The sequence below is a fragment of the Chrysochloris asiatica genome, unplaced genomic scaffold (genome assembly GCF_000296735.1).
Source record: "Chrysochloris asiatica unplaced genomic scaffold, ChrAsi1.0 scaffold00010, whole genome shotgun sequence".
In the NCBI taxonomy this organism is placed as follows: domain Eukaryota; kingdom Metazoa; phylum Chordata; class Mammalia; order Afrosoricida; family Chrysochloridae; genus Chrysochloris; species Chrysochloris asiatica.
Genome location: NW_006408528.1, coordinates 37,607,312 through 37,635,218, shown reverse-complemented (window position 1 = coordinate 37,635,218; position 27,907 = coordinate 37,607,312). Strand labels below are relative to the sequence as shown.

At 45.4% G+C, this 27,907-nt stretch overlaps 1 protein-coding gene across 2 annotated transcripts in view; it reads left to right on the top strand.

Annotated features, from left to right (window-relative positions):
- Window positions 1-27,907, top strand: part of ATXN7L1 (ataxin 7-like 1) — a 302,423-nt gene that overhangs the window by 212,227 nt on the left and 62,289 nt on the right. The window contains exons 1-2 of one of the 2 annotated variants that reach the window (XM_006834381.1): window positions 10,238-10,351; window positions 24,887-25,109. In XM_006834381.1, coding sequence (XP_006834444.1) covers window positions 24,904-25,109 — 206 coding nt within the window. In that variant the 5' untranslated portion in view covers window positions 10,238-10,351; window positions 24,887-24,903. Of the gene's footprint in view, window positions 1-10,237; window positions 10,352-24,886; window positions 25,110-27,907 lie in introns of those variants that run through there. The other variant, XM_006834380.1, reaches the window with a different exon arrangement.

Genomic DNA, 27,907 nt, shown 5'->3' with positions numbered 1-27,907 from the left:
TCACAGGCGCACACGTGCACACACACACACAAATGAGAAGGGACAGTTGAAGTGGAAATTTCCAAGGTAGTAAATGTGACCATTAGGTCATGGCTTGACATAGTTTTAACTGCCAAGAGCTGGCTTCTTTTTCTCCTCTGTTTCTCATATGGAAGTGTAGATTTTGTGAGTTGTTTTTTTGTTCTTGTCTCCTCTAACTTTGCTGAGAATAAGGATAAAGCTGTCTTGCTTTCTGTCTTTTTCCAGTTTAAAATGCACTGCGTATTTTCTCACGCTAACTCAACTGAGCTGGCAAAGGACATGTCATGCCCCTTGGCCCCATGGGTGAAGTTTGGGAGATGGGATTTAGCTTACACAGAGGAACTGGGTAGCTAGAACGCCATCATTATCCACTAGACCTTCTTCTCCTCATTTCCCCATCCAAGCTGGGCAAACTGGCTGCAATGCAAACGTTAAGAAACTCTGTTCTAATTTGATTCAAATTTCTTGCCTTGGACCCGCCTTTCAGGTTGGGACCAGACTTGAGGCCTGTCATCTGGAGGCCTCGGTATGAATTGTGTGTTGGTTCTGTGCACATCTCTGCTAACAGTGACGCTAGGGCCTCCCACCAGGCTGTGGAGGTAACATCATAGGCAGAGAATGAAGAGATAGGAGTAGAACTTACAGGTTTTTATGTTGGAGTTAGAGAGGGATAGCTTCCCGTCTTCCTCTTTCAGGCTTTTGTATTTGAATTGACCAACCCTCTCTCCTACCACCCTCCCTCCCCCTCCCCCCCCACCATCCTGCTCTCCCTGGTAAGTGAAGACACTGCCATTTGCAGCTTGTCAGTCTCACAAAGTTGGTGGTTCAAACTTACCAGCCGCTTCTCAGAAACCCTGTATAGGGTCGCCATGACCTGAACCGACTCGATGGCACTTAACAACAAAGACAACAGTCTTTTCCTGTTGTGGCGCTGTAGGATAAGCACTGGACTGTAAAGCCTATTTGAACCACAAGGTCATTGGTTCAAACGCACCAACTGCTCCTCAGAAACCCTATGTTGTTGTTGTCAGGTGCCATCGAGTCGGAACCGACTCATAGTGACCCCATGTACAGCAGAACGAAACAATGTCCGATCCTGGGCCAACCTCACTACCGCTGCCACACTTGAGTCCATCAATGATGCCACCTGGCTGATCCATCTCGTTAGGGGTCTTCCTCTTTTTCTCTGACCCTCCACCCTACCCAGCATGACATCCTTCTCCAACGATTGTTTCCTCCGGACAATATGTCCAAAGTAGGAGAGACGAAGCTTAGCCATCCTGGCCTCCAAGGAGCACTCTGGCTGCACTTCTTCCAAAACAGATCTATTGGTTCTTTTGGCAGTCCATGGCACTTTCAGTATTCTCCTCCAACACCACAACTCAAAGGCATCAATTCTTCTACGATCTTCCTTATTCACTGTCCAGCTTTTGCATCCATATGAGGCTATTGAAAACACCATGGCCTGGGTCAGGCGCACCTTAGTCCTCAAGCTGACATCTCTGCTCTTCAATACTTTAAAAAGTTCCTGTGCAGCAGATTTGCCCAATGCAATACGTCGTCTGATCTCTTGACTGCTACTTCCATGAGTGTTGATAGTTGTATAGGATCAGAAACCCTATACAGGGTCATAACGACTGTGAACCAACTGTTGCATTTAGCAACAACAACAACAAAATGGCACTTAACAATTGAAAATCCTGTCTGCAGAGCATGACACTCCTCCCAAGCCCTGCAGATCATTGTCCTTTAAACACCTCCTTCTTGGCTTTTATTTCTCCTGTTGTCAGTGAAGGGAAATGACCCACTAGCTGTTTGATTGATTATTGATCACATGGTCTGGGAGCATGTATAGGTCTACCTCCTCTTCTGGCCCGCAAGGCATGGTTCTGCCCACACTCTGTGCTAAGGCAGGTCCAAGAGTGTGAGAGGGGGTACTGGGTCCCTGGTCTGCATCGGTTGTCAACCCTGTGAGTCTGCAAGTGGCTGCTGGTGACTACTCACTGCCATGAGCCCCCTCACCACCAAAGTCTTCTCATTTTCTGATCTTAGAGCAGTAACATACAGATAAATCACAACCCTTAAGGCTAAGAAGCCACACAACAGGAAAGTAACGCAGCCCAAAGAGTTGGCTACTTCTGGGCTATGGTTGGGAGTCACACTGTTTCAGACCAGTTACACAGACGTCCTTAGCCTCAGCACTGACCAGGGGTTAGGAGATTGTATCTACTTTGATCTTACTGCAGTTGTCATCCAAGTGGCATGCCTCAAACCAAGGAAGGAGGGACACTTGAGCCGTGATGGTGTCAGAGTATACAAGGCCTCTGTCCTCTGCTTTCCATACCATTCTTTTCCTCCCCAAACTGGTGAACATGAGTTAATGCAGCCTGCTCCAGCTCCTCAAGTAGCAATTTCTTCTTTATCCAGAGCAGTCGTTGTTGTTGTTGTTGTTGTTGTTAGGTGTCATGTGACAGAGTAGAAATGCCCCACAGCACTTTCTAGACTGTAATCTGTGGGAACAGATCTCTGGTAGATCACTGGCTCTTTCTTCACAAAGTCACTAGGTGAGTTCAAACCACCAGGTTAGCAGGCAAGCACTTAGCCATTGCATAAGCCAGGGCTTCATAGCTAGTGCTGCTATAACAAAAAATATCATAAGTAGGTGTCTTTGAAGAACAGAAATTTATTTTCTCACAGATCTGAAGGCCAAATCAGGATTTCAGGCATGTTAACGTCTTCTAGTCTGCTAGACACCCTTGTCTTTCCTTGGCACTTGTCTTGCCCCTGTGTGTGTGTCTGTCTAGCCTACGCTTTTGTGACTCAAAAGTGATTAGGTTTAGAACCCACCCTAATCTTGTATTACCTAACTGACACAAAGAAACCCCTGTTTCCAAACAGGTTCACACCCACAGGTATGTTGTTATTGTTGTTAAATGCCATCAAGTCTCTTTTGACTCATAGTGACCCTGGATAAGGGTTTCCAAGGAACAGCTGGTGAGTTTAAACTGCCTACCTTGTGATTCACAGTCCAGTGCTGACCCTACAGCTCCACATCAGAAGTCCACCTGTAGGTCTGTTGTTGTTGTTAAGTGTCATTGAGTCGGTTCCAATCCATGTGACCCTGTGTAGTGTTTCCAAGGAGTCACTGGTGAGCTTGAACTGCCAACCTTGCAATTCAGACTGACTTTGCAGTCCAGCACATTAACTCACAGTGCCACACCTGGACTCCACCCTTAGGTATAGGAGTCAAATTTCAATATATATTTTAAACCACTCACTGCCATCGAGTCATTTTCAACTTATAGTAACCCTCTAAAAGGTTTCCAAGAAATTTTTATGGGAGCAGCCAGCCTCATCTTTCCCCCATGGAGCAGCTGATAGGTTTGAATCACCAACTTTGTGGTTAGCAGCCCAAAGCCAAACCCACAGCATCACCAGGGGGCAGGAAGTACAACTCAATCTGTGACAAGCAGTACCAGAAGGTTACTCAGAGGTTCCCACTCGCGGGGCATGCCCTCTCTATGAGAAGGTATAGTCAAAGGAAAGACAATGAGAGAAAGTCGAGAGGAATGTGTATAAAAGTCTCAGGAAAAAGTAATCCATAGCTGTGAAGGCCTGATTTCACTTTCAGGTGTCCTGTAATGGTTTTTAGATGACATCAGCAGCCAGCTGTCTTGAGAAAGACTATTGTAGAAGTGAAGGCAACTTGTGGACTGATGTTCTCCAGAACTTATCTGACAGGAATTGTGCTTCACTTTCCAAGCCTCTTCCTCCCACCACTTTTCTAGGCAGACTCCCTGATCTATTCATAGATTCACTGGTGTGATTCTCTTGCTGTTTTCTCAGTAGTTTCATATAATTATTTCTGTACAGGCGTACCTCATTTTATGATTCTTCATGGATACTGCGTTTTTTACACATTGACAGTCTATGACAACCTTGCACCATGCAAGTCTTACCAACGCCATTTTTCCAAGATCATTGCTCACTTCGTGTTTCTGTATCATATTATGGTCATTCTCACACACTTTCAAACTTTTTCATGATGTTTGTTGTACACTTAATAGGCTACACTATAGTGTGAACATAACTTTCATATGCACTGGGAAACCAGAAAATTTACGTGGTTCGGTTTATTGTGACATTTGCTTTATTGTGGTGGTCAGGAAACAAACCCACAACATCAGCCTGGTATACCTATAATTCTAGAATAATCTGTGATAATTGTGTTGTTGACAGCAGCAGTTTAACCATAAGGCTAGCGGTTCAAACTCACCAGCCGCTCTGCAGGAACCCTGTACAGGGTTGCTGTGAGTCCACGGCACTTAACAACAGCAACTTTGGTGTGAGGTGGGAGAGAAGGGGATTGCTGCAGAAGAGATGGGCAATCTGTCTCGCTGCAGCAGCCGGTTGCTCTGTGCTGAGAGACCTGTTCTTTTCAGCAGCCTGAGTATATCTAGGCTTAATAGGCAGAGTTCTGCCAGTGGAATGGTGTCTGAGTTATTTATAGCAGCAATCATCATAACCCGTCCTTTCTGTTTGCCTCCTTTACATCTCTGATGTCATTAACTCCTCCCTGCAGCTCTGGAGGGGCAGTTACTGTCACCCTCTGTTTTTAGCTGCCATCACATTGGCTCCTGACTCATGGTGACCACATGCACAACAAAAGGAAACACTGCCTGGTCCTGCTGCCATTCCCACAATCAGTTAAGGACCAGACACTGTGATCCGTAGGGCTGTCATTGGCTGGTTTTCAGCAGTAGATTTCTAGGCCTCCTTCTTAGTCTGAGTCTGGAAGCTCTCCTGAAACCTGTTCAACAGTGGTGGTGGTGATTATGTGCCGTGGAGTCGGTTCCAACTCATAGCGACCCTGTACAGGGTTTCCAAGGCTGTAGATCTTTATGGGAGCAGAAAGCCTCATCTTTCTCCCACAGAACAACTGGTATTTTTGAACTGCTGACTTTGAGATTAGCCAGATTTGTAACCACTACGCTACCAACCTAACAACTCACAAATCTCCACTGGCAGATGGCTGGTGGCTGGCCAGGTGTCCCACGAAGAAAGCAAAAATTCTGCCACTGACCACCACGGCCCCTGTTGTTGCCCCTTAAAGACCACTGCTATAGAGTCAATTCCAAGACCATGAAAATTTTGAAAGGAAAGTGGATCCAGACCCCAGTTCTTAGACATTAGTACTCCCTTCTATTGTTTCTGCCTACCTAGTATCTGTACAAAGGGGCTTCCAACTATTCATGGAAAAACAGAATTAAAAGATATTAGAATTTCCCCCACATTTTTTGAAGCCCCTGTACTTGGCTGGCAATAGGAGGGATAGTTTGGGAACTGGAAAACCAATGTCTCCATCTATGCCTCATCAGTAATTGTAGGCAGTGTTTAATTGCTTGCTATGTTTAGACTTCATTCTCACAATTAGTAAGGAGAAGGCTGTCATTAAGCCCATTTGTCCAAGTGGCCCATGGGATCCTCACAGGGAGCTGACAGGTGACACCTCTGAATGGCAGGCATCTGGTGACCACACCTCAAAAGTTCTGTTCTTGGCTCACAGTCACGCTTGGGATAAGTATTGAGTTGCATGCTTGGCCCTGTCTTTTCTCCACGTTGTAAACAACAATTCAGAGGATGAATGACATTGGTGGCAGGCTCATCAGGCTTGGGGGTGATAGATTTGGGAGGGAGCATGGACCCATAAATGGATCATGACTCCAAACGATGTCAGCAGACTGCATGAAGCAGTAGACAGAATCCAGCAGGATGACATGTTTAAAGAACACCTGTGGATACAGGGCGTGACACAGACTGTGTGACATAAGACCTAGAACGTGATGTAGCTATCAGAGGAAAAACTGAAAATCTAAACTGCATCTGTCACTGCTTTATAGGAGAAGAATGTCCAGAATAGACAGTTCTGAGTGGGGCTGAACATATCTATGATGTTCTCCCTTCTGGTCGCCACACTTAGAAACAGAATCAAAGAGAACCTAGAAATCAGGAGAGGAGTAACAATGATGTCTTATGAGATGTGTCTGTAAAAGACATCTTGGGAAGTGGGAGATAGGGGAATGGGGAAAGGAGTGGGCATGAACCTGGTGAAGAAGAGATTTAGGGACAAATATTTGGTGAGGTATCATATGGAAGTGGGATTAGGCTAGTTCAAGGTGATCCCTATAAGTGTAGAAAAAGGATTGTTGTTGTTAAGTGCCGTCGAGTCGGTTCCGACCCATAGCGACCCTGTACAGGGTTTCCGAGGGTGTAAATCTTTACGGGAGTAGAAAGCCTCATCTTTCTCCCGCGGTGCGGCTGGTAGTTTCGAACTGTTGACCTTAAGGTTCGCAGCCCGATTCATAACCACTACGCTACCAAAGGATTACTGTGTACATATTGCAGGAAGCTCTGTATAGGGGAGAACCTCCAACAGTAGCCTGAGGTGGCACTGCCCCACCCCTCCCCCTGGGGCCTGCAGTGCAGAGGGCCTGGCCAGCCCCTTGGCAGAAGTATCAGGGAGGTCGGGAAACCTAGGGAAGAGGCAAGCAGTGGTAACAGAATAATTGCCTTAGCATTTCCTCTTGCTGTTAACTCTGCGCCTGCTTCAAGGTCTAAGACCTGGCTTCCTTGGAGCATGGTGATTCACTGGATGGAGATGGCAGCTGCTTCCTGGGGAGAGGGCTGGTAGAGGGGAGCTAGGTCTCAGTGTCCCCTTTTGTATCATAGCCAGTGGTTTAGGGTTGTTTTACTCAGATTTGCCAGTTCTTTATTTTACCAAGTCAGGACATTGTAAGCCATCAACATTCCCCTAACAAGAAGTCCAACTACCGTCTACAATTATTATCAATACATAAATGAATGAAGTCACTGGCACCGAAACAGAGGGGCCTGGCAGAATCATCGGAGTGTGTGTGTGTGTGTGTGTGTGAGAGAGAGAGAGAGAGAGAGAGAGAGAGACAGGGAGGGAGAGGGAGAGAGAGAGAGATTGTTTAAGACAAATTCAACCTTTTTCGTGGTGCTGAATTGGCTGTGTTTGGGAACCACTGCTTCAATTTAAGCACCTGCCTATTGTCTCCTGCTGGCCGCCTTCATTACCTTAATTTAAGAATTACCTCCTTTAAGTGATGCCAAGATTTTGAAGGTAACTCTCAGGTGTCCTGAAACTGACTGCGCCATGTGGGGATTGTGCCGTACCTTGTTTTCTGCAGATCTTAACGGTCTTAAACAATTCAGTGCATGGGTGCAGTCACCGCCTCTGTCTGGTTCCAAACATTGTCATCTCTCCAAAATAAACCCTTGTACCTATTAAGCAGTTGCCCCCATTCTCTCACCCTCTAGCCCCTAACAACCACCAATCTGCTTTTTTTTTTTTTTCCTCCCTGAATTTACCTATTCTGAACATTTCATCTAAAGAGAATCAGACAGTATGTGACCTTTTGTGACTGGCTTCTTTTATAATATTTTTGAGCTTCATCCATGTGACAACATATATCAGAACTTTATTTTTTCTTTTGTTGTTGTTAGGTGCCATCGAGTCAGTATCAACTCATAGCAACCCTGTGCCCAACAGAACGAAACACTGCCCAGTCCTGCACCAATCTCACAATCGTTGCTATTCCATTGTATGTGTGTACCACAATTTCTGCTTCTTCACCCCTTCACTGATTTGCATTGTTTCTCGCTATCATAAATAATTGCTGCTATGAACATTCATGTACTAGGATTTGTTTGAGTACGCACTTTGATTTCTTTTTAGTACATATCTAGCAGTGACATTGCTGAGTCGTGTGGCAATTCTGTGTTTACCTTTTTAAGAAATCACAAAATTGTTTTCCACAACAGTCAACGAGTGTTCTTATTTCTCCACATCCTCAACAACACTTGTTATTCTTTATTTTTATTTTTTTAATTTTAGCCATTCTCATAGGTGTAAAGTGGTATCTCATTATGGTTTTAATTTGCAATTCTCTAAAGACTAATAATGTTGAGCATCTTTTCATGCGCTTGTTGGCCATTTGTGTATCTTCCTTGGGGAAATATCTCTTCAAATCTTTTGCCCATTTTTAATTGGGTTGAGTTTGCTTATTTTTGTATTTAGGGTGAAACTCCTAAACTTGCTGTTCCTCAGAAGCAGGCTGTGTCAATATTGCTTCTTAGTATCTTAAGTCACATGTCTGCTGATAATGTAGGCCATCTACTGAATGCCTAGGCACCTGAGGGCAGGAGAGAGAACAGAGCTGAGAGGCAGGACCAAGTAAATACTCTAGAAAGACCTGAGAGGTGTGGAGGGCCTGGGCCAAGACAGGCTGTCCACACCTCGGTCCTTCAGATCCTCCTGGGGCTCTCTGCAAACAGATACTAAGAAAATGGTCCACTTGTCTTTGGACACATCTGTGTTTCATCTAAGCATTGCAACATGCAGAAGACCCCACAGTTTCTTGGATGGGGAATGTGCCCTTGACCAGCTGACCTAGAGTCTAGAGGACAAGACTCCCAACCTTTCCCATGGGAGCTATTTCTACCCACAGCTACAAAGGAACCAAAAAGGAAGGCTGAGTCAAGTGGGTAGCCAGGTCACTTCCCCTCCTTCCCAACAACTCCATCCCAAAGCAATGGAATTTATAAAGACAGGTTCTGCTTTGCCAATCAGCACAGCTCTCTCCCATTCAAAAACCAATCAAGTCTCTTAAATCAAGGTTCACTACAAGAAAAGAACTAGCAGCCAGGAATGCCGACATCCAAAGTATGTTTCTGAAGTACTCTCTCATGGCAGGCTTCCTGCTTGCTCTCTGACTGTGATTGTGGTTGTCAAGCTGATGAAGGCCATTCCCCACCTACCACCCCCTTATAAAGGGGCACCTGGTGGTGGTAGTTATGTGCCATGGAGTCGATTCTGACTCATAGCGGCCACTGCGTAGGGTTTCCGAGGTTGTAAATCTTTACTGGAGCCGAAAGCCTCTTCTTTCTCCCACGGAACCTCTGGTAATTTCAAACTGCTGACTGTGAGGTTAGCAGCCTGACTCGTAAACACTATGCTACCAGTACAACAAAGAGGCTCGTAGGCACGGCCAATGTGGCATGGACTGAGATGATGCCATTTCTGGACAGCCTGAAATTCTCCCAGTAGAGTCAGGCTTTGAAGCCTTGGGAAGCTCTTCTTTCTTACACCAAAAGCCAGTTGCTGTCCAGCCAACTGCAGTACCTGGTGACCCCATGTGTATCCATGTAGCGCCGTACCCCTGTGTGTTTTCAGTTTACTGGTTTTTCATAAGTTGATTGCCAAGTGTTTCTTCTGAGGCACCTCTGATGGACTTGAACCTCCAGCCTTTTGATCAGCAGCTGAATGGATAAACTGTTTTGACTCCTTTCCTTTCTTTATTAAAAGGTGTTTGCCCCTTAGCCAGGTAACTCAACATTTATTAGGTAACAGCCAGATTTTTGCAAAGAAATGCTGGATGTAATAACACAAGCAAGGTCCCATTAGAAGATGAGAGGCTGCCAAAATTCTGCCAAAAATACACTTTACCTTTGTATTAGATAAAATTCGAAACAGAAATTTAACCATTTTAAACTTACAACTCAGTGGCATTTAATACATGTGCAACCATCTGGTTCCAAAACAGTTTCATCACCCTCTGAGGAAACACTGCCCACAGTAAGCAGTCACCCCCATTCCTTCAGTCCCCAACCCCGGCACCCACCGGTCTTTATGGATTTCTCTCTTCTGGACATTTCATAGACATGGAATCAATATAAAGTGGTCTTTGTGCGTCGCTGGTTTTGTAGCCACTCCCCCATCTAGTGGCGTCCATCAAGATCAGGGGATGAAGTTCTTAAATGTCCAGAATGAATGAAACTCTGCCCCCATCATTAGTGAAAATGTCCCGCACAAGTACTTTTTGATCCTTATAATGGTGTCTCTATTCTCTCCCAGGCATAGTGCTGGGCATTGACAGGCCCTGTGGGTAGGGGGAGAGGGAAGGCCTGAGGCTACTGCAGGCTGTCCCAGAGATGGACCCACGCAGTCTGCTCAGCATCTAATGGACATCCGAGGAGCCCACTGCTGCCTCAAACCACACTTAGTGTGTACAGTTCAGAAAGCTCAAGTTCAGCTGCCAAATTCAGGATGCACCCTGACTTTCCGGGCTTTTCTTTCTGCCTTTCCCTAATCTCATCTGGGCGTGCTCTCTTAAAGGGGAAGTGGTGCGTTCTGACTGGCCAGGGCCCTCAGCCAAGAGCCAGGAAACATCAACCACAAGTCGCGTTGCCCAGCGTGTCACTGGCTCAGCCTCCTTATCCTAACGGCAAGGCCGCCTCCCCGGGATGTGTAAGTGTGAGCGCAGGGCACGTTTGCCACACAGGTTGGCGTGGGGCTGGATGCAGGTCACTGAGGAGAGAACCCAGCCGCCTGAGCTGCTAGACATTTAGCATGAGCTGTATTCATTTAGCAAGTCTGAGTTTTAGCAGGGGCCAGGCTCTTGTTTGCGGGCTGCAGCTGGAGCGGGAGCCGGAATGGGGCTGAGGCATGGAGTGGGAGGGTACTAGCTCATAGAGAGGTCAGGAGTAGGAAGCTGGGTTGAGGACCAGTCGATTTTGGATAGCCTTTCTGGAGGCGCGAGCCTCAAACCCTGAGGAGGAGAGGAGTGGAAATTTTTATAGCACACCTTATGTTAGCAGCAGAAAGCCAGCTATCATGAACCCCACCAACCCCAAACCACCCTCACATCTCAGCATTTATTTGCAGCTTAAACTACATTTCCTTGTTTCCCTCCTTAGTGATTGCTATTCTTTTGTCATGTTTACTATGTAACTTGTGTTAAGAAATGTTTCCTTTTTTATTCAAACTTTGAAAAACTGCTTGAAACCAGTGTTTTTCCTCCTTTCCAGTTCACAGGTGGTCCTTGGTCCAGCATGTGGGCACTGAATTAATACTGATGTCCAGCTCATTGGCAGACTGGACCACTAGGATAACTGACGGTCTGTCCAACCTGTTTTCTAGCTAAGGTTATGTTTCCTGTGTGCCCACAGACAAAACATGCATACATGCACACACACCACACCACACACACACCACCTGCATGCCCTAAGGTGACTGTCTGAGGATAGGAGAACCCACCTCCTGCTATGGTTTAGGCCCCTTATGCCCCAGGGGGGTGGTTGCATGGTGGTGATCTTCAATCATGTGAAAATAATTCAGACCTTTTGGTTCTAAACAAGTAAGAAGACAGAAGGGGGCTGGAGAGGGGAGGGAAAAAGTGTGTGTCTCTACGCATGTATTGACAGGGTACAACCACACCCTACTTCAAGACAACTTCCTGTTTGCCACTGCCAACTGCCACTCCAAGGAGAAATGGTTCCGTTATTAGCGGCTGCTGCGAGACCACAACAGCTTGTGGTGGTGAGTGGATCTAAGTGACACTGTGGGCTTGGCAGGGAGTGGAGACTTTACTACAGGAGACCGTGGCCCTGCATTCTTGAAATCGTAGGGCAGGACAGAGAGAGAAAAAGCAGTCTTGGCCTCTTCCATTGGATTCTTGTAAATGGGATGATTTTTGATGCAGAGGTGGGGAGAAGGCAAAGAACTGGCTACTTAAGAAAGTTACTCATGTGTTCTTAAAAAGTCTATGTTTTCATGTATCCATTGACTTATATTAAGCCCCTGCTGTGCATCATGCTATCCATCTTCACAACATTCATGTATTTCACGCTGACTGCAGTGAGTGCCCACTAGAGCGAGACCCTGAGGCCAAATGCCAGGATAAGAGTGAACAAGACACCTACCCTAAAGGTGCATTCCGGAAACAGGCAACCTAGACCAGTGACTAAACAATTCCGATATGGGACGTGTGCTAGGATTGGGCACTTGCTCAGCTGTAATATTATTCTGTGGGGACAACTGGCCCGTTTTATAGGTAAGGTACTGGGGTTCAGGGGGTTAAAGCAAGTCACAGAGCTAATGAATGACACAACTGGGCTTTGATCCCAGATCTTTCTGATTCCAGACAGCAGCACTTGGCCCACATTCCCGATGACTCCCAGAGCTGGTGGAATATGAGGGACCTTTTAAAAAGTACAGATTTCAGGGCCCTGGCATCACTTTGCTGCCCCAGTGGCCTCTTAAGATATGAGAGTGAAGCGGGCGCTTCACCTGCCTCAGGCGTGGGCAGGACATGCCTGTGACTGGGCTGGTCTTTTACTCCACTTGCCAAGGCGCTTAGGCAAAAGCCACTATTTTTGCCTCAGGACAGTGTTGGGAAGATTGACACAGCTCAGGTACTTTAAACATTGGGAATCCTGGTTTATGCTATCTTCTTGCTGAAAATACTCCAGCTTAGCCCAGCTTCTAACTGTCCCCTCAGCGCCCCTGGGTGGTGTCAGCTCTACCAGCTTAAGGTAGACTCGAAGCTGGAAGCCATCCATTGCCACTTAAGCCATGGTGACTTCAGTTTCTAAACATGTGTGACTTGCCCAGTGTGTGTGCGCACGCGAGTTTGGTAGACTGGGGGAGTTACTCTGATGTGGAGACTTAATGTCACAAGGTGGAACGCCTTGTCAAAGTTTGCCCTCCCATATCGGATCGGGCCACATGGGAAGAGCTGGACAATAAAAGAGCTGCTATTATTAAGAGGCGTGAGGCTCTGGCTGCAAGTGGCATCCAGCAGACCAGAGAGGGATGTTCACCTGCTCCTGGCGGAATGAAGAGGTGGAGAGTGCCACCCCTCTCTGAGGGAGCCTTCTAATGATGAAGCTCTGACATTTACAGGGCCTGTCTTATCAGCCACCAAGTGGTAATAGCCAACTGCTCATATCCCGGGACCTAGCATGTGACCGGTGCCAAGGAAAGGCCAAAAAAAAAAAAAAAAAAAACAAGTGAATGAATGAATGAAGTTTGACTTGAACTCATGCTTTTCTCCTATTGAAGTCCCTGGGTGGTGCATATGTTTGAGTACTAATAGAAAGGTTGGCAGTTCAAATCCACTCAGAAGTACCTGAGAAGAAGGGCTTGGCAATCTACTTCCAAAAGGTTGTTACTATTGTTCATTGCTGTCAATTTGATCCTGACTCGTGGTGACCCCCACAGCTGAACTGAAAGGTTTCAGCCCTTGAAAACCCCTATGTGCAATTCTACTCTCAAACACATAGGGTCACCTTGAGTCAGAATCAATGGAGGCAACTGGTTTGTTTGGCATTGTTTTTTTCACCATGGATTTAAACAGCTTTTAGAAAAAAAACAGAACCTAATAAATACCTTTCCTTTTTTCCCATTCTTACATAGATATTCAATGTTTGTATAACATAGTGATTAGTGCCTGCTTGTTATTTGTGGGGATTTTTCTTTTGTGGATTTCAGTTTACTATTTCACATTCAAGAAACCCTGCTAGCAAAATGGTTAAGCACTCAGATGCTAACCAAAAGATTAGCGACTTGAATCCACTCAGTGGGTCCACAGGAGAAAGATCTAGCTAGTAACCTGTTTCCATAAAAATTACAGCCTAGTAAAGCTGATGGGGCAGCTCTAGTCTGTCACACAGGGCCGTTCTAAGTCAGAACTCAACTCAGCAACAGTTCACACACACCTTGTTTTATACTGAGATAACCTACCATTTCAGTTCTTGGGGTATATATCATTCAAGTTGTTTATGATACTTTTTGCTATTATAAGCCATGCTACTTAGATTATTTTTGAAGTGTGTATGTATATATGTGTACATAGATGAGTGTGTATGGTTTGGGGAGATATTTCCTTATTTTCCTAAGTGAACGCTGATCAAAGGCTGTGTGTCCCTCTCAGTTCCTGCTGTTACCACAGACTTGTAATCCAGAAACATGTAATCCCTTAAAAGCTGCCCTGGTGGGTGTCCATGGGCTGGTTCCCCACAGGTTTATATTTGCTCTGGGTTTCCTCTTAGCTAGGTTTTCTGTACTGTGAAGATACCCCTGAGGGCTGAAGGAAATATTTCAGGGCCCTGGAAAGTCCCTCTGATGTGTCAAATCCTTCCTAACAGTGAATGATGCCCAGAAATTTGTACCTTACTATAAATTACAAAAAAAAAAAAAGGAAGAGATTTCATTGGCCAGCTGAGGCCCAGAGAGGAGAGATGCCTGGAGTTGTAGCCAAGGCCAGCCCTGACTGCCTTCTCAAGGGACACAGAGAAGGTGCGGTGCTGAAGTATGAAGGGGCAGAGGCATCCCCAAGCAGTGGAGTGGCAGAGCTGCCATTGGCTCTGGGGCCAGGCCAGCTGGCTTCCCTCACAGCCTGCTAAGGTCTGTGCAACCTTGGTCTTGTTCATAATCTTGCTAAACTTTACTTTCCCTGCTATAAAAAGGAGCCCTGGTGTGGCACTGAAGTATAAGCACAGGACCCCAAAGTCAGTTTAAACAGGGTTGGCAGTTCCAACTCACTAATCACTCCTCGGAAACCCTATACAGGGTCGCTGTGAGTCAGAACCAACTTGATGACACTTAACAACACTATAAAAAGGGAGCAAACTATCCACTGTGTGGGATTGTTGGGGAGATTGTACAAGCTGGCAAGAGTAGAAGCAGTAGCTCACAGAGCACCTGACACAGAAGGCACTCAGTTGGTCTCCTTTCTAAGTGAGTGAATGGGTATATGATGTCTAAGTGAATGAATGGGTGTACGATGATTGAACGACCACAAAACTAATTCCCAATCTTCCTGGGAGATTTGGGAGCTGTGCTGGTCCAAACTGGCCTCTGACCAAGATCATAGTGCTTCAGGCAGTTCTTGTTGTCTGGGAATCAGTTGTTGTTGTTGTTAAGTGCCACTGAGTGGGTTCCACTCAGAGCGATCCTGTATAGGGTTTCCAAGGAGCAACTGGTTGTTAGGTTTGAACCACAGGCCTTGCAATTAGCAATCCTGTACCCATCCTATAGTGCCATACCAGTGTAAGGGTGACTAAAGTCAAGAAGACTTGGTGGTGGTGGTAGTGGACAGAGTCACCCTAACTCATGCAATCTCGTACACATCCAAACAAAACATTGCCTGGCCCTGCACCATCCCGTTGCTTGGTTAGAGATGGGACTGTTGTGGCCTATAGGGTTTTCACGGGCTGATTTTCAGAAGTACATCTCCAAGCCTTTCTTCCTAGTCTGCCTTAGTGTAGATGCTCCACTGAAAGCTGGTCAGCATCAGAGTAACACTCAAGCCTCCACTGATAGATGGGTGATGTCTTTGCTTGAGATGCATTAGCCAGGAATCAAACCTGAGTCTCCTGCATGTTGTTGCTGTTAAGTGCCTTCAAGTCAGTGCTGACCCATAACTACCCTGTATAGGGTTTCTGAGGAGTGCCTGTTAAGCTTGAGCCAGACCTTGCGGTCCAAACTGACTTTGCAGTCCAGCACATTAGCCCACAGCGCCACACCAGGACTCTAGTATGAAAGGCGAGAATTCTAGCACTGAGTCACCACTGTCCCAGAGAAGCTCTAGTTCAAGTTTATTAGTGATGGACACTTAAGCTTTAAGGAACTTCCACCTGGCAGCTGGCACCCTGGCATTGTTTAAAGAGGCACAAGGTCTGAGGAGGGGTGGAAACTGCTCAGGAGTCTCTTGGCTTGACTTTTCCTTGTCTTTGTTTCCTCCTCTGCTGAGGAAGGCTGGGTTAGTATCCCACCTCAAACCACCAAAATCCAGATCCACTGCTGGCAGGTCAATCCCGACTCATTACCACCCTGTAGGATAAGGTAGAGCTGTCTATAAGTACCCACAGCTATGCACCTTTATGGAAGCAGACAGACACAGCTTTCTCTTAAGGAGCAGCTGGTGGGTTCAAACCACCAACCTTTTGGTTGGCAGCCAAGCACTGTAACCACTGTACCACCAGGACTCTTTCTTTAGCCACTAGATTTCTAGCCCCAGCTCCTCCACAGGATATGGCTTGGGACAGGTTTCTGAAGTGAAGTCTGTCTCCGTTTCCACAGCTGTGAGCTAGGAAGATGCCGGCTTTACAAAGTAGTTGTGCATCCTCATGTTACTCCTGATGCTCTGTCTTTCTCCCTCTAAGTCCAGTTTACTTTTGGAGCAAAGACCCTTAGACTTCTGGGTTGTCCTTTGTAGACAACATCCTGACTGCAGCCAATAAAGCAGATAGAACCCATTGATAAAACAAGTCCAGCTAACAAGTCACCTGCCCTCAGAGGTAGGGGCAGGAGACTCTGCTGTTAAATGAGAAAGCCAGGTGCTGGCCTGAGCCCAAGGGAGCTTACACCTCCGTGGTAGGCCACAGACGATGAGGCCTGTTGCAAGAGGATGGTTCCTTAAAAAGTCGTATTGGAAAATTCTCAACAAGTTGCTTTCTAAAAATGGTACAGGGAGCTACGTTGGCTGTCAGTGACCTGCGCAGCCTGTCTCCTGCACTGGCTGCTGCGTCGTTCTTGTACTGGGGTTTAGAAGGCAAGCTGTTGAGGTTGGGAATATGAAACTATCTCTATGAATAGGCCTTGGGGAGGAGCAGGTTTTGAGGTCTTATTGAAATGGAATCACCTGCTGGATTCTGCCTGCAGAGTTGGGAGACACCAAGGGGCCCACACCTGACAGATTTCCAGAACGTTTGAGAGTCAGTGTGTGGAAGCCCATAATGCTCAGCCATCTCTGGGCTTGCTGCTTAGAGCAGCACCTGGATGGTGGAAGGTGTCTATTTGGAAACAGGTGGTCTTAGAACAGCCAGCTGAGGCTTTGGCCTGAACTCCCTGTGGTGGAAATGGAAAAAAGTTAAAGGATTTGCTTTTTCACTTATTTGGTATAGGGACTCCCAACTCTTCAGGTTGAGGCCTGGGGCTATGGCATGAGGCTTTTGACTGGTGACTTTTAGGTGTTTCTCTCCCTATCTGAGGAGAGCCGGGGTCCTACTGGAATGCCTGTAGGCATTGAGGAGGGTGGAGGAGTCCGGCAGGTTCTTCCAGCCTCTCTCCATTGGCAGCAGCATCTTTTGGCATTTCACATGCGGCAATGATGAGGCAGTGATAGAATTCTCCTCTTCCACATGGGATACCGATCCCCAGCCAATTCACCTCCTGTGCAGCCACCACTCTCTGTCATTGGAGACTTGTGAGTTGTTAGAATGCTGAGCAAATTTCAGCAGAGCTTTGAGACTAATAATAGGAAGAAAACTCTGGCAATCTACTGTTGAAAATCAGTCAGTGAAAACTCTGAGTGGGTAAATCATGGAGATGGCTCAGGACCAAGCATTTCGTTCTCTTGTACATGAGGTCACTATGAGTCGGGCTAACTCGACTGGCAGCTAACAGCTAATAACTTAGACTTAAAACAACAGGCTCTGAAGATGTTCCCAGATAAGATGTTTCCTAGCTCTGGGACCTTGGGAAACTCATTGTATTTCTGAACCTCAGTTTCCTCTCCATAAAAACAATAATGGTGGTAATGGTGTGCCATGGAGTGGGTTCTGACTCATAGCAACCCTGTACAGGGTTTCCGAGGCTGTAAATCTTTACAAGGGCAGAAAGCCTCGTATTTCTCCTGCGGAACAGCTGGTAGTTCCAACTCAAAACCACTAAGCTACCAGAGCTCCAAAAAGGATAATAGTACCTACCTTTGTAAAGTGTTGAAGAGCAAAGACCTCAGCTTGAGAACTAAGGTGTGCCTTACCCAAGCCATGTTATTTTAAATAACCTCATATGCATGCAAAAGCTGGACCATGAATAAGGAAGACCATAGAAGAATTGATACCTTTGAGTTATGGTGGTACAGAAAAATATTGAAAATGCCAGGGGCTGCCAAAAGAACCAACAGATCTGTGTTGGAAGAATTACAGCCAGAGTGCTCCTGGAAGGCCAAGATAGCCAAACCTTGTCTCTCATACTTCGGACATCTTGTTAGGAGGGACCAGTTGCTGGAGAAGGATATCATGTTTGGTAAGGTGGGGGATCAGAGAAAAACAGGAAGACCCCCAATGAGATGGATTGGCAAAGTGGCAGCATCAATGGACTCAAGTGTGGCAACGATTGTGAGGTTGGCCCAGGATCAGGCAGTGTTTCATTCTGTTGTGCATAGAATCGCTATGAGTTGGTACTGACTCGATGGCACCTAACAACAACAACCTTTATAAAAATGCTTTCAGGAAAATCGCGTGATTAGTAGAGTGCCTTGTTGTTAAGTGCTGTCCAGTCGGTTCTGACTCATAGCAACTCCATATAGGGTTTCCAAGGAGCAGCTCGTGGGTTTGAACCAACAACTAGAAAAATCTTGTTAAGTGGCGTTGAGTCGGTTCTGATGCATAGAAACTCCATTTAGGGTTTCAAAAGAATAGCTGGTGGGTTTGAACTGACAACTAGGAAAATCTTGCTAAGTGCAGTTGAGTCAGTTCTAACTCATACAGCACCACAGCAGAACTCGTAGGAAAATCTTAGTAAATAACTATTACTATTAGCCAGAAGACAAAAGTGGTAAGGCCAGATATGACTGACCCAAGATCAGTCACTCAGGTTCTTAGCGATGTGTGGGTCCTTAATCCTGCAGAGGGGTTCTGACAGCAGGCTTCTGTTTTCACTTCAGTAGGTAGGTGGTCCTTATTTGATATTGTTGTTATTGGGTGCTAACGCATCATTTTTGACTCATTGAAAACCCCATGTGACAGAATAGAACTGCCCCAGGGGGTTTCCTAGGCTGTAATCTTTATAGAAGCAGGGCACCAGAGCTTTCTCCTAGGCTGTAATCTTTATAAAAGCAAGGCACCAGAGCTTTCTCCGGTGGAGCCACTGAGTGGGTCTGAACCATCCATCCTTCAGTTAGCAACCAAGCACTTCACAGTTTGTGCCACCCGAGCACCTTCTGTTCGGCATTGGCACAGGAGATTAGTCTGGGCTTTCTATTGAGTAGTTTGGAAAGAAATGTGTAATGAGAGTTGTAAACACTTGCATTATTTCACTTTGGAAAATATACCTAAAGGAAGTAAACCTTTCTCTTATTTTTTCTTCCTTATTCTTTTTTCGTTTGTTTGTTACTGTTGAGAATATATACAGCAAAACATAGACTAATACAGCAGATTCTACGAAATGTACACCAATACAGTAACTTCTTGGACAGTTAGTTCCGTAATATTAACTACATACTTTGAGTTGTGCGGCCATTTTCACCCTCCTTTTCTGGGCTGGACCTTCTCCATTAAAATAAACTCAGCTGCCCCCTATAGTTTCTATCTAATCTTTTGAATTGCTGTTGTCAATTTGATCCTACACAAATAGTTCTAAAACAGCATAATACTCAAGGTAGACATTTTTTACTAGTTAAGCTAATCTGCTGCTTAGTTTTAAGAAGATTTGGGGGGATATTTTTTGTTTAAGATTAAAAGATTATCTCAGAGCTAAGGACATCATTCTTGGTAAAGTGGAGGGTCCAGTGCAAAAGAAGAAGACCCCCCCCCCAATGAGATGGATTGGCACAGTGGCAGCAGCAGTGGGCTTAAGCTTAGCAATTGGGAGGATGACACAGAACCGAGACTGTTTCATTCTGTTGTCTATAAGGGCACTCTGAGTTGGAACCGACTCTGTGGCACCTAACAACAACAACTACAAGGGTTTCAGGGATTCATCTAATCCCCATGGTTCCAAGAAGTCTGGAGTCCATAAGAATTTGAAATTCTGTCCTGCATTTTCCCTCTTTGGGTCAGAACTCTTCTGTAGAATCAATCTGTGACTAAATGTTCAGTAAAGGTAGCTGGGTACCATTCTGTTCTCATGGCAAAGGAGACAGTGGTCATAGAGGCAGTCAGCCACAAATTCCATATCCTGCTCCCATTCCCGACTCTCCTCCTTCCTCTGTTACTCTGGCTAATACAGACCAATTGTGCCTTAGATAGCAGCGTGCAAGTTTTTAAGACCCTAAAGCACTACACAGCAAACTGGAGTTTTGTGTTTCGTGGCCATCAGAATGTCCTTTTGGGTGAAATGTCTCTTCAGGTCTTTTCCCCATTGTTGGGTTATTTGTCTGTCTAAATCTCTTTTGAATTGAATTGCAGATAAACAAATGCTCCTGGTGTGATACTGTAGGATAAGCACTGGGCTGCAAACATAAGGTTGGCAGTTCAAACCCTTCAGCTGTTCCTTGTAAATGGTACAGGGCCTTTTTTGAGTCAGAATTGACTCGACAGCACTTAAAAATAAAATAATAATAATAATAATAAGCAATTGTAAGATTGTTGTTAAGTGCCATCGAGTTGATTCTAACCCATAGCACCCTGTATAGGGTTTCTAAGAGGCAGCTGGTGAGCCTGAACCACTGACCTTGCAGTTCAAACAACTTTGCAGTCTAATGCATTAGCCCACAGCGCCACACCAGGACTCCTAATAGTAAGATAGTTATTAAATAATCCATAGCTTGTCAATAGCTTGGGAGTCCTGGTGTGGCTCTGTGGGTTAATGCTCTGGACTGCACTGTCCAAACCGCAAGGTCGGCAGTTCAAGCTCACCAGTCACTCCTTGGAAACCCTATACGGGGTCGCTATGAGTCAGAACTAACTCAACTGCACTCAACAACAGCAATAATTTGTCAATATGATTAAACTCCGTAACATTTTAAAATGTTGGAGGGCCTGGGTGGTTCAAACAATTACTGTGCTCAACTGCTAACTGAAAAGTTACAGGTTCAAGTCCAACCAAAGGCACTTAAGAAGAAAGGTCAGCTTATCTACTTCTGAAAAATAAGTAAATTGAAAACTCTATGGAGCACCTTTCTCCTCTGATACACGTGGGGTCACTGTGAGCTGGAATCCACTCAACAACTGGTTTTATTTTAAATGGACAAGGGTGTGGGAATTAGAAATGTTTACTAGGGGGATTCAAAGAGTTCGTGGGAAATTCCACTATCTTTTTCATTCTACTTTTCTATAAACTTTTTGAAGCCCCTCATATGTAGAATAATATTAGTTGCAAAAGAATAGTCAAAAAAAACAGTTGATTATAGTTTGCTCAATACTTCTGTTACCTGAATGAACAAAGATTAGGAAAATAGGAAGGGAAAAACTTTTTCTGTAAAATCGCTGAAATCTATAAACTATTTAAAAAGTGAATGAAGAATAGATATTCTATAAACTCATTCTGAGCAAGGCAGAGGGGATGAAAATAATTCTAGGGATCAATCTAATGATTAAACCATCATGGGTGTGGGCTTGTAACAAAATGGTTGTGACACAAATCGGGAAACTATCTGGAACAGTTGTACCTTCAGAGCAACATCTTTTTAACAGAAAACTAAGGCCTGGCCAGCTCCCATCACCAGCCCACCCATCTCTCTCCACAGAGTTACATAACTGAGCGACAGTCACCCACAGACAGGTAGATCTTCACAGATCGAGAAACACAGATTAAATAGGAATTGGGTTTTCTAGTAAGACCTGCTCACTTTGCCCTACCACCAGGAATATCAGTTCTAATGACCCATTTTCAAATGCTTTGCCAAAGCTTATCACGTTAGGAAGCCAACTACCCGTTTCTCCCCACCTTTCAACATTTACATAGCCTTTCTCTTCTACTCCAGTGGCACACAAGCTGTTCACACAGCGAAAAAGACAGAGATCACAGATCTCTTTACAGGGTACCTTGAAACTCAGGCAGCCCCTCAGTATGTGGTTCAGGTGAATTTGTAGGTAAGTCAGAGCACATATAGTTATTATCTACCTTTACTTTCCAAACCAATCGAGCTGCTGTTGACTCTGTGGCCCTATATAGGGTTTACAAGACCATCAGTCTTTACAGGAACAGACAACCTCATCTTTCTCCCATGAAATGGCTGGTAGATTTGAACTGCCAACCTTGAGGTTAGCATTTGAGTGCCTAACCCACAGTGCCATCAGGGTTCCTTAGTCTTACTTGGGTGCAAGAAAAGTCTCAGAACCTTGCCAGTGATTTTAGAATTGCAAATTGGGGTTGGTTCAATTGTTTCAACATGAGGGCACACTTATGGTGTGGTGCTGGACCTCAAGGTCGGCGATTCAAGCTCACCAGCCACTCACTCCTCAGAAACCCTAACCAGGGTCGCTATAAGTTAGAACCGCCATGACACTTAACAACGGCAGCAAAAGGCGAGTAGAAATTATCTGTGAGTCACATGTTTGTAACCCGGAAACTACCTTAGTGATAGCTTCACTTCAACAAGAGCAACAAGAAACAGTTTCACTGTATTTTCAGTAGAAAAATACAACTGTAGTCTATTTGTATCTACAGACAGTACAAAACCACACATTTAGAAAAATACATATAGGTAAAGGGCTGTCTTCAGGTTTCAATTAATGTTCTTTTCAGGTACAACTGTTCTTTCTGTTGGTCATTTAAAGAATAATTTCTAGAACCAAAAAATAAAACCAAGAAAAAAAAAGAGTATCCATTGATTTAGACTTTTTGTAAGTTTAGGGGTAGAATGTCTTGGCCAGGTTCACTAACCAAAATTATCTGAGAAGGTAATTTTAGAATCGGTGGTCTGGCCCATTGAATTGGCCCTTAATGATCCCCTTCCATGTGATTTCTTCTTCTTTGAGTTTTTTTTTTTTTTCCTTTTTATTGTGGATTGAGTGAAGGTTTACAGAGTAGATCATCAACAGAGTAATTGTACATTCAACAAATCACACACTTCATTTCATTTTCTTTCATTGTTGACTTGTATTATTTTTAACCTTTAGTTTGACACAAGTTACCTTGATTTTTTTAAGGCTTATCTCCTCACATAGCCTGAGGGATTTTTCTGCACATGCTCTCTGGACAACTTGAGCAAGCAAATGAATGAAGACTATAGAAAAAATCTAGAATAGGGGTAAAAATAACAAATAAAATTGTAATTAAAAAATCAAAGTTCTTTCAATATTGGATACCTCTGCCAAAACAGAAATTTCTGAGGGGCAGTAAAGAAGTGAGTTTACTGGTTGTTGTCTGAGCTTTACTACCAACTAACTTTGTTCTGTGCTGGTAACCAGTAACCTCTCTGACCTGGTTTTCTCATAAACCAGAAAAGTGACTGGACTAGTTGACCTTTAAAATCCAGTTCTACGTTTCAGTGACTCTTCAGTCTATACTCCCTGATTTCTAGGCTTCAAACCTTGCTCATAATACAGCCATTGCCTGCCTCTCCGAGTGGCAGCTGGGCCTATTCACTTGTAGCCACTGGTCCTGACCTCTCCAGGTCTTCTTTGCCCATTCGGCTGTAAGGAGGATGGAGACACCTGGCTGGTTCCTACCTGTCTCACAGGGTTGTAAAGACCAGAACAATTTTAAAGAGGATGAATCCCTTGAAGGATGATCTTGCATGAGTCAAATATTTTAATACTCTTACTGTAATTATCAGTCATGAAGAGGGGGAAGAGAAGGGGCAGGTGTAAGTATGCCCTGTGTTTATGGTAATGGAGTGAAAAAGGCCTTAGAAGGTAGCTAGGGACCCACTTCATATACAGATAAAGACATGGAACCAAGAAAGTTTAATTGATGGACTCAAAATATGTGGTATGGTTGGAGCCAGAGCCTGGATCTCCTAACTCCAGTGCACCAATGCCTCCACTACACCAAAACAGAGGCCCTAGAACTAGCTCTTGGTTTTCAAAACCTTTAATAGGATGGCTTCTGGAAATAACTATATACACAAGGTCAGTTTTTGGTTACATGCAGAAAAGTTACCCAGGAAAAGTTATTCCATTTAGGCAACCTATGCAACAGGTCAGGAAGCTTGGGTGGCAAAAGTGATATGCAACTGACTGCTAACCTAAAGCTTGGCAGTTTACACCCACTCAGAGGCACCTCAGAAGAAAGGTGTGACAAACGTTCCAGAAAAGATTACAGCCAAGAAAACCCAACAGAGCAGTTGTACTTCATAACACATGGGGAGAGGGGGGATCACCATGAGTTGGGGGCCAACTCAAAGGCAGCTAATCACAAAAACAGTAGCAACATGTCAGGTCAAAGACCCAGCAATGAGATGATCCTAAAAAATCTACTCCCCCCACCCCAACTCCTTCTTCATGAAAGGACTAGATCAGTATTGCTGTGAGACAGCCTAGCAGCAGATGGGTCCAAGGGAGGACAGAGAGCTCCCAAACCTCCATCTGAGAGGAGAGGTCAGACAACCTTCCAGCCAGAAATGTCTCACGAACGAGAGAAGCCGAGGTGAGGCGAAGGGAGAGTGCGGTCTGTTGCCTCTCCCTCACCTTTTTCATGGTGGCATTCAATGCGGATTCCCAGCTTTGTGCACTCTAGTCCTGCCCATTTTGGCATCTGCTTCCATGCCAGGTATTGGCTCAGTACAAGGACAGAGACACAACGCGTCAGGATATGGGATTCCTTCCTAAAATCGTCTGTGTATAGATCTTAGGAGGCCCTTTTCTGGGGACAGAGTCCAACTTTCATCCAATCTGTCAGCCTTAAAAGAATTAACTACCAAGGTAGGTTGTAGACGGAAACTTTCCTTCAAGCATCTTGCTCAATCCTGTGCCTCAATCCTGCCCCTTGAGGAATCCTACCCAGCCTGCGGCCCTGAGGGATGTTGTGGCCTCTGAGTACCTAGCTGGGGGTCACTTTGGTGGTATAGCTATCTCCCTGTGTTCTGGTGATACCTGATGTACCTCTGCTAGTTCTACGGGAGCGGGTATGCAGAGGGAGAGCTTGGTAAATGCCTCTCATGGGAATTTTGGGGTTAGTTCAGCATGCCGTTGGACCTAGAAATTCAGAATGTAATCATTGCTCACTGGTGGACTGGAGCAGATGTCAAGACAAATTGTAGTCAGAACGGAGGCTGCTGTGGTGTGGATGTTTCAAGCAAAGCCGGTTTCTGTTTGTGTAGTGTGCATACTAGTGAGAGGCTCACTGCTGTAGACCCTGTTCTGAGATCTCTTCTTTCTCCCCCTGTAGAGAGAAGACATGGTTCAATGTGTAGACCTTCTCCCTCTCCAGCGTCTCCACCCTCCAATTCCAGGACATCACTAGTACAGGGGAAAACAAAAGCCTGTCTCAGCGGCCATAACTCTGCCAGCAGCACTTCAAAGCCATTCAAAACGCCCAAAGACAATCTACTTCCCTCCAGCAGCAAACAGCACACAGTCTTTTCTACAAAAGGATCAAGGGATAAAGCATGGTGAGTGTTGGGTGCTGGGGAGACAGCCAGCATCTGTCTGTCCCCAGCTGTCCCTGCTGCTTGTCCCTGTCACCAAGGGAAACAGTGTTTACCCTCTGGCTTTGTTTCTGGGCACTATGTTCAGGAATTTGGGGAACTGAGGAAGGAACAGACCGAAAAACAGAATGATAAAATGAGAAGTCAAATCGCTCCCAGGAAAGGGGGACGCTCAAGTGCCTTATGCCTGAGGGGGAGTTTGTTTTATTTCTCTACAGAGCTTAACCAAGGTGTGTCTAAGGAAAGGGTGATGGTTGTTGTTAAGTTCCATCGAGTCGGTTCTGACCCATAGTGACCCTGTATAGGGTTTCTGAGGAGCAGCTGGTGAGCTTGAAACACCAACCTTGCAGTTCAAATGACTTTGCAGTCTGGCGCATTAACCCACAGCGCCACACCATGACTCCAAGGAAAGGGTTGTTGTTAAATGCATAGCAACCCTAAAACTCATATATAGGGTTTCCGAGGAGCAGCTGATGAACTTGAACCACCAAGCTTGCAGTTCAAACATCTTTGCAGTCTGACACATTAACCCACAGCGCCACACCAGGACTCCAAGGAAAGGGTGGTAGTGGTGGTTATATGCTGTGGAGTTGGTTCTGACACATCACAACCCTGTCCAGGGTTTCCGAGGCTGTAAATCTTTATGGGAGCAGAAAGATTCATCTTTCTCCCGCAGAACAGCTGGTAGTTTGAAAGTGCTGACCCTGAGGTTAGCCCAGTTGCCCAGTGATATGGTCACCTCTCAATTTTCTGCCCCAGTGAAGAGAAGCATTGGTGTAAAATCACCAAAAGCCCAGCAAGAAGGGAGGCCATGGTCCTGCTCCACAAAGTCTCCCTGCCACAAGCAGGCAGGCCCCATCAGGGGCAGGTAATTTGGAGGGAGCAAGAAAAACCAAGGAGAATGTCACCCCTTTGATGGGTTGGGAGAGAGCCGGTTTCAGTGACTGTAAAAAGAGAGGCTTTTGAGTTATCTTTTTACCTTCTTCTTGACCAAAAAGTCAGAAAGGTAACCAGTAACCCGTGGAGTGGACAGGTAGGAAACCTAACTGAAAACAAGGACAGAAAGCCGAAGCTGAGTAGCTTCAAATGCTGATCCTCAGGTCAAATGCCCAGACTCATGTCTTGCAACACTTAACCAAAGCCAGGAGTCGTCAAGGCAATTCTGACTCTTGGCAGCCCATGTGTGTCTGAACAGATCTGTGCTCTTTAGGGTTTCCAGCAGCTGGTTTTTCAGAAACAGCTCACCAGATCTTTCTTCTGTGGTGCCACTGGGTGGACTCGAGCCTCCAACCTTTTGGTTAGCGGACAAACATGTTTACCCTGGAACACTGGGGGACTGACTTCTTACAGAGACTCCAGCCTTATCCTTCAGATCTTAGTGAAGTGAGAAGAAAGGCTAGCTATAAAGCCTATCTAATGCATTTATACATTTAAAAGGAAAAGGATTCTGTTAGTTAAAGGTTGTTAATTGCACTTAACTTCATACCTAGGAAACCCAGTGAATAAAATCATCCATCTATCCGCTTGTCGTTTGCACACTAGAAATTATGATGACTTTGTAAAGAGCTAATTATGCCAGGTTAATCAAGAGCCTCTTGTGATCCAGAGGAGAGGTTTGACATGGTAGCTGAAGAGAAGGGCGTTACCTGTCACCCAGCCCAGCTGGACATCATGGAAAGCTTTGTTCTCTTTCAGTTCTTAAGATCTCGGGTCCATCCTGTAGGAGGAGTTGCATGGGTGGTTAGTGAAGGTCCAGCTCTGAAGTTCAGCTCTTGGAGACTTCTGAGCTTGCCCACCAGGAGCATGTGTGCCCCAGCACTATGTCTCATCAGTGACTCACAGCACAAGGCAGTACATGCCAGGGCAGCACAGTGTCTAGAATTACTGCCTGTGTTCAAGTCCCCGCTGGGTGACTGGATAAGTTACTTAATTTTCATAGGCCTTAGTTTCTTCGTGTGTGACAGGGGACTAATAATAGTCCTAGCCCCAGGGGATTGTTTTAAGAATTAAGTGAGCTAATTTTTGTAAACGTAGCCAGCACAATGTTTGGGTCAGAGTATGTGCTTAGTGGAATTCCTGGTGTGGCACTGTAAATCAGCACTGGACTATGGAACCGCAAGGTCGGCAGTTCAAACCCATCAGCTGCTCCTCAGAAACCCTATACAGGGTCGCTATGAGTGGGAGCCTACTCGAAGGCACTTTACAATAACAGTAACAACACACTCAGTAACTATTTGATGATACTGTCATGTTAGCATTGTTACCATATCTGCCCAAGGGTAGGGCTCTTACCACCTGAGGTAAAGGATGAGAAATCACATGTCTCTCTGAAGAAATGAGAGAGCTGGCTCTGCAGACTCAGAGTGAAATTCAAAAGGGAAAAGAATAAAATAATTTATTTAGAGTCCAGAATCAAGCTACAGAGAAGCCAAAGGGGGAAGGGGTGGCAGGGGGCTCCTCAGGCAAGAGGAAATTTAGGGGCTTGTGGAAGATAATCATGTGGACTTTCCTTGGAACAAACCTAGAGCTTCGGGGACCCCAAGAGTGTGAGGCACACAGTGTGAGGTATAAAGAACAGTCCCCATTGGGACTAACATTCCAGGAGACCTCCGAGATTAGCTCCATCTCCACATTTGAAGAGTCCCAACTCTCAACACCCTTATTAGGACCTGCCATGAACTAGAGGGCCCTTACAGTTAGAGGCAGAATGAATTTCTGTAAAAATCTGAAGAAACTAGCCAGGGGTCCAAAGAAGAGCAACC